Genomic DNA, 13,157 nt, shown 5'->3' on the forward strand with positions numbered 1-13,157 from the left:
ATTTTTTGATGAATAATAATGATCTTGATAATTGGCTATTAAATGCCTCATGCCTCAAACACAGTCAATAATTTGCACTACTTAATTTTCTCAATTTAATTACTAATGTCCCATCTTCTGCTTTATCACTTCTAAAAAGGTTAATTTAGTTTGAACTGTTTTTGAATATTTTTTCATCGACACGCACTTCCATTTTTTTTATCTGTAATTTTTTTTATCTGTTTAAATAAATTCATAGTGAATTTTTATCCATGATTAACTTGTTAAATGATAATTTAAATTGATTAGTTAAAATAATGTTGTTTAATGGCTTAAAACTTATTTTATATTTGAACTTTCTAATTGTATTTAGTAATTATATTGTGATAATTTTTAATTGTATTTTGCAATTTTATTGTAATTTCAAAAGTTCTTTTCTCCAACTTTTTTTTTTTTTGAATCTTTTTTCTTTTGTTTATTACTTACTTAAAATTCTTCTTCTTTATTTTTTACTATTTTTTTCTTAGTTTATATAAATTTTAATCACTAAAGCATAAGTAATTTAGATGTCTAACAGTGGATTTACGTGTTTCTTTGGGATGACAAGAAAAGTGTGGTCATTAGATTCAAGAGATAAACTAGTAAAAAAGTTTTTTGCAAATAGTTTTGCCTTAACCTTGGGAGAGGCTATAAAATCAGACCCATGTATAAAGGAAATAATGTTAGAGGTGCCTTTATTAATTCTATTGGTAAAGATTTTTCATAAGTCTCTAGAACCTCGTATTAAATGTATTAAATATGTTAACTAATTATTTTTTTTTTTTTCAGAAATATTCTATTTACTTAACAACCCTTAGGTAACTCCTGTATGGCAAAAAATTATAATTCAGAACACTATTTGTAAAAGAAAAAAATTCAGTTCCCTAGGTATATAAAAACAAAAACAGTATTAATTTTTATCAAAAATAAATATCTTCTGAAAGCCTTAAGATGCTAGTAAAGTCTTATTGTATAGTGTAGTTATTGCAAACTATCTTTAATTTGATCTGCAAATGATCTATGATATGAAATGCAAAATTGATCTATGAGATAAAATGCAAAATTGAGTAATCTGAGAATGGAGCTTAACATTAGACAAATTCTTTTTGAATCAATTTCTTGCAATAGTAAAATGACATTGGTTCTTCATAGAATAAATGTATTGTAGACCTACTAAAAATAGTTTTCATTATCTAGAAAAATTTTAAATTTTAATACAATTCTTTTTCATTTACTAATACTTCAATGTTTCATACCTTCAACTTACATTTACAAAACATAAAATACTGTTGAACGCGATTCTGATTTTAAACTCAGTGTTAGAAATTATTAGGATTGAACCTATTATCTTTTTAAAAACATGGGTCCCCATCCTCAGAGTTTCAAAATAATTAATATTAGGATAAAAAAAGTCCTGTATTTTTTTTCTATGGAGTCCAGAAGTCAATTTTTTTTTGGAGCCTTCAGAGCCTTAAAATTAAGAACTGTGGGACTTCCAGAAACCTCAAGAGTAATATTCTCCATGGTTCCTATCAATCATTAGAACCAACTGCAATCATTTTAGATATTTTTACTACATATTTTTATTACAGAAAACTTACCAATTTCTAAGAAATCCACAACATGCTTGTTTCTTCTCAGTTGAGTAGTATTGCACTCATCATAAAGCACAACTAAGATATCCAATAATGTTTCAACACTGAATACTTCACGCTCAATTCCAGGAGGTTTCTTATATAACTCATCAAGATATTTAAATCGATCTTTAACATTTTTGCTCATCACTGCAGCAGACACATTTAACTTTTTTTCAACTAATACTGAATCAATACACACATATATATGTACATAAATGCATATATATATATATATATATATATATATATATATATACATATATTTTTTTATTTTATTTTTCATTTATTTATTTGATTCAAACAACAAGTACAGTGCATTAAGATAGTTAAGATAAAAAAAATAATAATTAAGAGTTCTGTTTAATCTATAAACAGTTACGTTGTTACTGGCACAAGTAACGAACTGATTTATAAGGCTAAGTCTGTAGTTGTGCAATGAAGTATCTAGATTAAGCAAGCCTAGTACCATAAACATATTTGTAGCGCTTGAGTACTTGTCATATCCAAAAAATATTTTAGTACATTTCTTGTAGCAAGAATCTAGCTTTAACACTAAAATAAGTATAAATAAAGCATTTGCACTAAAATTAGTCTATAGAGCCACATCATAAAAACAGAGGCAGTAGGTCTTAAATAGCTGCATTTTTACCTTAATCTAGCATTTCTTGAATCAGATCAAGATATTGTACTCAGAAACTACAGTTACCATATCTGCTGCTTATCTAAGAAAGGAATACCCAAAAGACCAGGCGGAGTTATGATAATGGTCAATCCCAACTACACAAAAACTATCCAGGAACTATCCCATAAGCCTGTCATCAACCAACCCTAACAAACTATGAAATCCCTAAAGAAACATGGAAACTTTGAAATAGTTATTGCTAGAACTGGCCCATATAGATTACCATGAGGATACTCATGTGTCCTAATGGCTGCAGTTTATATACTGGAATGACAACCATCTCATCAGAAGAGCTCCATCTTGCAGCTCTTGTACGCCCTAGAAGATCCAGTAGCCAAATGTTCCAGTAAAAATCCACCTCTAATTTACATAGCTGGTGACTTTAATGGAAGTGATGTCAAGCCACTATGCAAGAAGTACCAATTATGGCAAATAAACCATGACCCAACTCGAGTAACAGCATCTAAATTGTCTTGTCTTGACATAATACTAACAAATACTCCTAGGTGTTATATTTCCGAAACTCTAAAACCAATGGGCCAATCTGATTCTCCAATTGATTAAGATTCTAAAGCTAACCTCTTAGCTATAGAATCTTAATGTATGAATTCCAGAAATGCCAGTGATCACAATGTTGGCATTGCTTTTTCCCCCCAATTTATGAACAAAAACACTTGACCAAAATCTAAATGCATCCAAATACAATCGGGAAAGATTAGAGATACTGCCATATGACTACTTGACATGCATAGTTTCCTTGCAAACCTTGACTCTGACCTACTTGGATCATTCTCAGCCTTCCAGAACGCTATAACTGATGCATAAAATATACATCAGCCTCTATATATAATTAAAGTACACGGTGACCAAGAATGGATGACTACAGATCTTTTGCTGCATAAAACAACACCAACGTTTACACAAAGCTGGTCTTATGACAAACGTAACACTTTAACTGATATTATTGCTCGACTTATTGCTATTCGGAAAGCAACTTACTACAGAAGTAAATATAAATATGCGAATAGTAAGAATTATGTGTTCACATGCCCACAGACTATCAATCCCGATCCACAGTTTACCCACAGATACTGAATTTGGTGCAAACTAAATGTGCAATTTTCAGATATGGTTTGGCAAGTAATTATTAAGCCAGATTTATCACCTTATTTCAAAACAACTGCCTGTCCACCAGAATTGCCTATTTTCACCTTCTCTAACATCAGTGAAAATCAAACCAGCCGGTCATGACAGCATACTTGACAAACTACTTTATGCGACACGTCTTGAACTAGTTGAAGCCCTTGTTATAATTTTTAACCATTGTATCAACAAATGTATTGTACCATTTGAATGGTTTTATGCAAACATCATACTTATTCTAAAAGTCAATAATCCTTCTCTACTATCTGACAACTGCCCAATCTCTATAACATCTGCAACATGCAAAATAGTTGAACGCACCCTTGCAAAACATACTACATTGTATGCTCAAGATAAATTATTACCAAATAGCCAATTTGGTTTTTGTTCCTGGTAGAAATATAATTGATGCCATCATACAAGTAATTGTTGACTGGGGATATGCTATTGACCGCACTACCTCATTAACTGCTATATTCTTTGATTTTTCAAAAGCATTCGACCTTGTTGACCACATTATTCTTATGCACAAACTTGAAATCAACCTCCCATCATGGTTATCATCCTGGATTGCAAAGTGGCTTTCAAACCGTAAACAACATGTTATATTTAACAGCAAGCCTACTAAATGGAAAGATTTTTTATAAGGAGTGATACAAGGAAGTATTCTTGGCCTGATCCTCTTTTAATCTATGTACTAGACATAAATGACTACCTCCTGAAGGGCATTACAAACAAGAAATATGCAGATGATATCCTAGCTTACATAACTGGTAATAACTCTTCCCTTCCACAAAAAGTTGCAGATAGTCTACAACCATGGTGCAATGATGATAAAATATTTCTGAACACAGCCAAATGCAAAGTTATTTATATTGGCAGAGGTGAAAAGCTGTCATAACATTAAAAAGCAAAATTCTTGAAGTTATAAACTCATACAAATACCTTGGCATCAACCTCAACTCAAGTCTCAATTTTGACAAGCAATGGTCTAGTCTACATACGAAAATTGCCCCTAATGAGTATCTTTTTAGGCAGCTCAGAAAATTTGGTGGATGGCCCCAGCCCATGCTTATATCTGCCTACCGTGCTTATTGCCTTAGCCACTTTACTAACAACACAGTTATCCTCACCTCATAGTCTTTCAAAACCGCCTTCTAAATGTTGCTAGTATTGATCCACATGATGCAAGCTATTATGGTATCCTTCCTATTGAAGAACATCTTGATTTTATATGTCTCAGCGCACTTAAACAAACTTTAAACAAACCTAACCATCCAATCACACTTAGTCTACATAAAAACAATCACTCTCATTCCACTTACAAATTTATTACCACATCTGCAAAATCAACAATGTATTTAAACACATATCTACAAAAATTTATCCGCCACCTTCGTAATGATGCAAATAAACCTGGAGCCAACTCTACCCTTTATGTTACCTGAAATCATTCAATAGAATATTCCAAAATATTGTACTATTAGTTTTTTGTAAACTCAAATCAATATTTATTTCAAGAAAAGATTATATTTACATGTGCAAAAATATTCAAAAAGTTTTTGTCTCTGTTAGTATGCTATTATTTTTAAATAAGATACCAAATAAGCTAGGATATTAAACTGTCAAAGCATGTACCAGCCAGGTAAACATCATTCTCAGAAAGTGATAACTTTCAAACAAATTAATCCAGTTGCTTTTGATTTATCTTAGAAAAGTATATGACTATATAATAACCTACAAACATAAAAGACCTAAGTTGTCATTCAGCTATACCTTACATTTAGTTATATTAACAGAATCATCATATGGTGGCATATTGCTTGGTACAAGTAGAATAAAAAGGAAAATTGGTGATTTGATATAATAATTTGGATATTTGATATTTCATATAATATAATGGAAATAAAGAAAATTTGATGCTTGCTATTTTTCTTTGAAACCATTAACAACAACAACAACAACAACAACAACAACAACAACAACAACAACAACAACAACAACAACTTAAGTTGATTGATTACTTTGCTTCCATCATGCAGTTGGAATAGAAAATGGCACTTTTATAAGCTTCCTACTTGTCCAAAACGTAAACAATCACTGCAATTTTTACAGAAAATATGTAAAGCAGACTTGTCTTGGTCTCTGAATGACATTTTAAAGTAACCAATTTATCTAGCTAAACAAAAATGATAAGAACTATTAAGACAAACTCATATCAAAGTGATTTAATTTTTTTCCAAACTAATAAGCAGTAAATCACAGACAATTTTATATTGCATCAGTAACTTTATTTTGCATCAGTGCCTTTATATTGCATCAGTAACTTTATATTGCATTAGTAATTTTAATTTGTATCAGCCACATTATTTGAAAAGCGATCAATCATTAAAATACATGTTCTGAAAATAAATTTAAATGAGTGCTCAAAACAGACATTAAACAAAGTTTTATTAAATACTAATGAATTTAATGAAGCAAATTACATTAAAACAATTGAAGCTAAAAATGGCATAATGGAGTTTTCTTACATAATAATAATAACAATAATAATAATAATAATAATAATAATAATAATAATAATAATAATAATAATAACAATAATAATAACAACAACAATAATAATAATAATAATAATATTAATGTTAATGTACATATGAAAATATGTGAGTCACTCAACTGTAGTTACGTGACTTTAACAGTAAAATGAAAAATACAAATAATAACAATCCAATTTTTATTTAGAATTGCCTCATGTTCCTCGAGTTTATTTTTAATATTATTTAAATTAAAGTTTAGTTAACAACCTCATAGGTTAAACTCTTCCATTTATTAACAATCCTATTAGTAAAGTGGTGTTTCTTGCTTCCGAATTATGAACATTTTGTTTGTGCAACCAAAGACTGTGACCTTTTAATTTTGGATATAAGTTGTTTATTGGAGGGCATCTCCAATTTACTTTATGAATGTCATTTTTAATTTTATAATACTCTATTATATCGCTTCATTCTCTTCGTTTTTTTAATGACATCAATCCAAATTCTTTTAATCGGTCCTCATATTTCATACTTTTTAAACAACTTATTCTTGTTGCTCTTCGTTGTACTTGTTCTATTTTATTGATGTCTTTTTTATAATAAGGATTCCAAATTGGTGAAGCAAATTCCAAGTGGGGTCGAACTAATGAACAATACAGCAGTTTTATTAGGTCTTTATCTAAGTAATTAAAACAATATTTTATTTGACCAAGTATTCAGTTTGCTTTTCCTGTGATCATATCTGTATGATTTTTCCATTTTATATCATTAGTTATTAGGACCCCTAAATCTTATTCCAAAGATGTTTTTATCATGGTGTAATGATTTTCATTGCTCATTGGTTGGCTCATATAATAATTATAGTGAGGGTTTTTTTCCCTATATGCATAATTTTGAATTTTTTGTTGTTTAAGTGTAATAACCACTTTTTATTCCATTTACTAAGGTTCAATAAACCCTATTGCACTGCATGGTTATCGTTGATGTTTGTAATCACCAAAATAATTATTGTATCATCGACATACAACTTACATCAATTTTTTATTTCTTGTGATATATCATCAATATAGATAACAAATAATAGTGGGCTTATTACTGAGCCCTGTGGCACTCCACTTGTTACCCCCTTCCATTCTGATTTATAAGTACCAAGGACAATTCCTTGAAATCTATTAGTCAGATATGCTTTAAACCAGTTTACTAAAACTTTATTTTCACAATATGCTTTTAATTTTGTTAACAATCTTTTGAGTTCAACTGTATCAAATGCTTTGGAGAAGTTCAAAAAAGGTATATCAATTAAAAAACCACATTCCAGAGACTGTGTAACTAAATCTAAAGGCTCGAGTAAATTTGTACAACAGTTTTTACTAAGAACAAAGCTGTGCTGCGAATCAGATATTAATTTATTTTCAACAAGATGTTCCATCAAAGCGTCTCTATTTATACTCTCCATTACTTTGCATACAACAGATGTTAATGAAACAGGGCAGTAGTTTGTTGCTTTCAATTTGTCTCCTTTTTTAAATATAGGGATATTTACACACTGCCATAATCTTGGAATTATGCCGCTTGAGTAGGATCAATTAAAAATAATTGACAATGAAGTTGAATTATTTTGAAACTCTCGGTCGCACATGGAAAAATTTAGATGCAGATATGGAAAAAAAAAAACCAAATTCAGAATTAGCAATTACTTAAAATCACCTAACTCCTTTTTCTAAAAACTTGGTCATGCAGTGTTATTTAAACTCATTAGGTAGAAAATGGCTCCTTTCAAAGCCACTATCTTGGCAGCTTTTTTATTTTTATTTTTAAATTAAAAGGAACTTTGTTTTTTTTCTTTTATTGAAAAATAGAGCCTAGTTATATTTAAAATAATAAAAATTAAATAAAAACTATTACAAATATATAAGAACTTAATAGTTTTAGATTAACCTCATAAAATTGACATATCCAATAAAGCTTTAAGATAATTAACAAAATATTGCAAAAATCCATTTTATTTAAACCAAGTACTGTTACTTACTGACATGACATATTGTTATTATTAAGTTGACTATTATTACAATAAAAAAAAAACTTCAAAACAAAAGGAAATTAAAATAAAACAAATAAAAGAATAATTTTAGTTCAGAATTATTATCAAAGTTCTAAGTTTAACTTTTTATTTGATGCAATACTATGTTATTTAAAGAATAATGTATAAATGTTTCTTGAGTATTGCTATCAAAAATTTTAAACCAATACTTTAAATTGCTAAAATAAGGTGAGAATAAGTTTTTGACTATTACAACTATTTATATTTAACTTGGGAAAGCACACATCTATGACATATTGGCAAATTAGGACACAAAATTTTAAGTTAAAAGGTTTTAGCACCTAATTTTCAAACCTGCCCATATGGCTGTTACCCCATTGTACATATTATAATGAAGCATTGGTGCATGTAATACTATCTTGCACTTATTTCTATTGTTCTTCAAACAGAATGTTTATATTTTTAGAAGAAATGTTGAAAAATACATATCAGAAAAAAATATGTATATTACACTAAAATAAACGAAATCTGTCATATGTAGCTAAAAAAATAAAGACTTGAAAATATAAGATAACTTTAAAGGTATGTTAAACATTGTAAGACCTTACTCATAAACAAACTTGAAAATTATACCTAAAATTAAACGCTTTAGTGTAAACCATAGCTTTAAAGTTGACAAATTGCAAATAATCAACATAATGAAATAATTTTGCAAATAGAATTCGAAAAAAAATATCCATCACTTATTTTAGGCAAACGTGAATTTACAAGTTGCTGGTATAAAAAAAGCTTTTATCAGGTCAATGCCACATTTTTTAAGAATTACAAAAGAGCATTATGCCTAATCAACATATTGTATTTATTAATGACCTGATAAAAGCTTGTTTTACACTGGCAACTTGTAAATTCAGGATTGCCTAAAAAAATTGATGGATATTTTCTTTTGAATTCTATTTACAAGTTTATTTCATTATGTTGATTATTCGCAACTTGTTAACTTTAAGGCTATGATTTACACTATAGCGTTTAATTTTAGGTATAATTTTCAAAAACAAAAATTACAAAAAAAAAATACATAATATAAAAAAACATAACAAAAAAAATATACAACAACAACAACTCAAGGAGCAGAAGAAGGATCAGTTATTCAAACTATCATAAATAAAACTTAACTTAACGGCACTGTATCCAGCTCTTATCAAGAATAAAAAAAAATATATAGTAGTAATAATAATAATAATGCTTTTTGAAAAATATTTACAATAAAATCATACTAAAAATTTGTAAAATAAAAAAAAACAGAACTTCTATTAAAATTTCAAAATTAAAACATCTTAAAATAAAAATGAAAAACAAAAATCAAACCCAAATCAAACCACTGTACTCATATATCTGATAAAATAAATATGATAAAAAATCAGTAATTATTTGCAAAATGTCACATAGTGTAACATTGACAAAATGTTTTATGGTTTTATCTCATAAAATGAACATATCTATATCTATCTATATATATATATATATATATATATATATATATATATATATATATATATATATATATATATATATATATATATATATATATATATATATATATATATATATATATATATATATACATATATATATATATATATATATATATATATATATATATATATATATATATATATATATATATATATATATATATATATATATATATATATATATATATATATATTTATGCTCTCTACAAAATGTTTAACTTGCTTTGCTCTATTACACCTGTAAATCAAGCTAACATTACTTATGTATTTGTCATTCAAGATTTATCAACTCTATTTTAAAAAAATTACAATTAGATCTATATATATATAGAAAGAGAAATCAGATCACAATTTTAAAGTTGCTTTATTATAAAGTTTAAGGAAAAATTTTGCGGATAGGGTTGGGTAAGTAGCTCTCTTTCCGCTTAAACTCGGCCGACTTCTAAACAATAGTTATCCTCTTACCATAATTGTAATAGTGCTATCACTTTATGTTTATTGTAAATACTTATTAGTAAACTTACGTGACCGAATGTTGCTGATGCTTAAATAAATTTAAATCATACAAACGACAATACAAAGAAAGTATTATGGTATATATTCGTCATTATATTTACTCTTTATTGTTTTAAATATTTGTATAGCGGTTTTATTAAAAGCGCAATCGCGCTGTGGCAAACCAGTCAAATTAGAGAATGACACTATATTACTTTCTTAATCTATACTGATATTTACGAGTTCAACTATTAATGTGGCTTTTGAAAGCATAAGTGAACATTATCTTATTGATTTTTTTTTTTTAATTATGTTAAAAGTTTATAAAGGAAAACATTAGGCAGCTTGTTTATAGAAAAGCAATTTTAAAGTCTAAGTTTGAATGACTAATTTAAACGCAATTCAAAAACAATGACCAAGCCTTTGACTAATTTGTTAATTTCCAGTGACATTTTGAAATTTATTAATGGGATTATATATTCCAGCTAGAAACTAATTTCTCTGCTGGAAATAGTTTATTAAATGCACTTTGGTGTGAGAAAGATTTCGTACAGTGTTACCTTTCTTGCGCAGTGCGTTGTAATATCATGTACTGAGCTTCCAAATAAAAACCAGAAGTAAAAAAATAAAGTTGAATACATTCACAAAAGTTTATCCTATAATAAAATCAACTATTCGTGGAAATAATTTTAGTTATTGAATACATTTGCTAGTTAAATAAACAACTTTATTGTATATTTGTTTGTTGTTCATAAATAATTCTCAATGTTTGCCATTATTCATATTTATTTTTAAAAACTCAATAAACAATACAACAATAAAATATTAATGTTAGACTTGCGTAAAACAGAACTAGTCTTTCAATTATTTATATGCAGGCAAGGCCTTGCCAAAAAGTTTGTGTTTTTGTGGTTAAAAAGAAGGATATAGATCGGTTCTTCGAAAATAGTTTTTTTAAAGCTTTGACATTCTAATTTTTATTTATCTAATTTCATTAAATTGGTTACATTAAACTTTGTTATAATATTAACAAATACAAAACATAATATAAATAAACAAATAAAAAAAACGCTATAAAAAATATATTCGAATGTTGATAACATATTTGTTACAATCAGTGATGGATCCAGAGGAAGGGGGGAGGATATGCATTCTCCATCTCCCCCCTTCCTCCACCAGTGTCTAAAAGCTCTAAAATATCTTAGAAATAAGAACTAAATAATATCAAATTGCATAGAATCGCTCACTGGAAAACTCTATTTAGTGGCCTCTTAACGAACGAATGTTATCATATTTTTTGTTAAATTAGAGAATATGCTTGCAAGCTTTATATACCAACTACGAACACTCCTTTTGTCGAAGTTGTCAACCCATTGGTAACACAGACAGTTAAACAGGCAATAAATAAAAAAAGAACTCTGTGGGCAAAGTACTGAGCTGCTGGGCGTTTTACGCACAAAATCCTTCGTAAATATAGTTGGTAGGCTGTCATTTTTTAGTTTAGTTTCAGTTACGTTAATAATACTGAATTCATGGTTAATAAGAGATAAAAGTGAGTTTAATTCATCAAAATTTTTAATAAGTGAAGCAATATTTAAATGAAAAAGAGGAAAATTATTTTTGTCGATGTTGGCAGAGTTAAAACATTCTATGTCAATATATTCACAATTAATTAGGTTTTCTTCGAGATTTACGTCATTGTTTTTGTTGTTATAAAGTTGATAGGAAATTAAGTCTTTAAGTTCATTTTAAAGATTAGACTCTATGGTGTTTGGAAAAGATGATATGTTGTTTGAGAGTTCATTAATATAAATCGCTTTATATTTATTTCCAGACGCAGCTCCTTATTAGATAAAGAACTAAATGGAAAAATATACTTTCTACATGAAATACAGAACCAAGATGTTTTATTATATATATATATATATATATATATATATATATATATATATATATATATATATGTATATATATATATATATATATATATATATATATATATATATATATATATATATATATATATATATATATATATATATACTGTATATAACATAAGTCATGAAACCGACTTAATTTATGTAGCAGAGAAATGTATAGAATTTTTCAGAACATCGTGTAACGTTGTGCGCCGTCAGCCAGGACAGTGACGTTATTGTTCGGGAAGCTTTTGTAGAGTTCTAAAATTTTCTTCAGCTGCTTTGCAGTCTGCTATAAACTTGTATATAAGTGAGGTGTTCAAAGCGGTTAGTTGAGGTTTAGTTATCTTAATTTGGTGTCAACATTATTATTGCCTTATTTTAATTATTGCGCATTCTTTATAGCTTAAGTATAAAGAATATCCTTGTATTATTTGGTAAATTACATTTAACTCTTTCGCAAATTATAATTGAGCATATAATATTTTATTAGTGTCTGCCTTTTTCATTTTCTATAATCGTTATTTGCTTCTTTTGAAATAAAATATATTAACAATAACAGTTCAATTGAAAACTTAATAACAGTTTCTTTAATTTGTTACGTAATTAATATTGACGTTAAGGCCTTTCCTATTTAATTTGCTGAGTAGAAGACAACATGTCGTTCAAGAAGAGCTCTTCTAACACGGAGAAGAACAAGGAAACTTGGACAAAGAAATAAGTCTAGTTTCAAGCCCAATCATGAAGAGGCAACATGGAAACTTATGAAGCACCCTTGAGCGAACGGAGTTGCATGCTCCTGAAAAACCATGTCATTGGACGCTTCAAGTTTCTTGAATCCACTACCAAAGAACGGAGGGAGAGGATCGGTTTAATTGCTGTAAGACCTATGGAGCAAAAAGTTGAACTTCCCGAATGTATCTGATCAAACCATTTGTGTAAAACTAGCAACTTCTGAAAGATTACGAGCGCAGCAGAAAAAAGTAAAACTTTGGTTCATTGAATGAACTGTTTGACATGACCAAGATGAAAAGCAAATGGTTGTGCAAAGAGGATGAGAATCTCTACAATCTGCAAATTGAGAGCAAAGGTCACAAAGGTTGTTGGTTATTTGACAGGCAAACCTGCTAGTGCCAATTCCATTCACCCATCC

At 28.2% G+C, this 13,157-nt stretch overlaps 1 protein-coding gene across 1 annotated transcript in view; it reads right to left on the minus strand.

Moving 5' to 3' along the window:
- LOC100213759 (serine/threonine-protein kinase MRCK alpha) overlaps nt 1–1,848 on the minus strand; it is a 76,821-nt gene extending 74,973 nt beyond the window's left edge. The window contains exon 1 of the mRNA XM_065799036.1: nt 1,620–1,848. Within this exon, the coding sequence (XP_065655108.1) occupies nt 1,620–1,800 (181 nt within the window). The 5' untranslated portion in view covers nt 1,801–1,848. The remainder of the gene's footprint in view (nt 1–1,619) is intronic.
- Nucleotides 1,849–13,157: the final 11,309 nt, after the last annotated feature.

Source organism: Hydra vulgaris, chromosome 06, assembly GCF_038396675.1.
Source record: "Hydra vulgaris chromosome 06, alternate assembly HydraT2T_AEP".
Taxonomy (NCBI): domain Eukaryota; kingdom Metazoa; phylum Cnidaria; class Hydrozoa; order Anthoathecata; family Hydridae; genus Hydra; species Hydra vulgaris.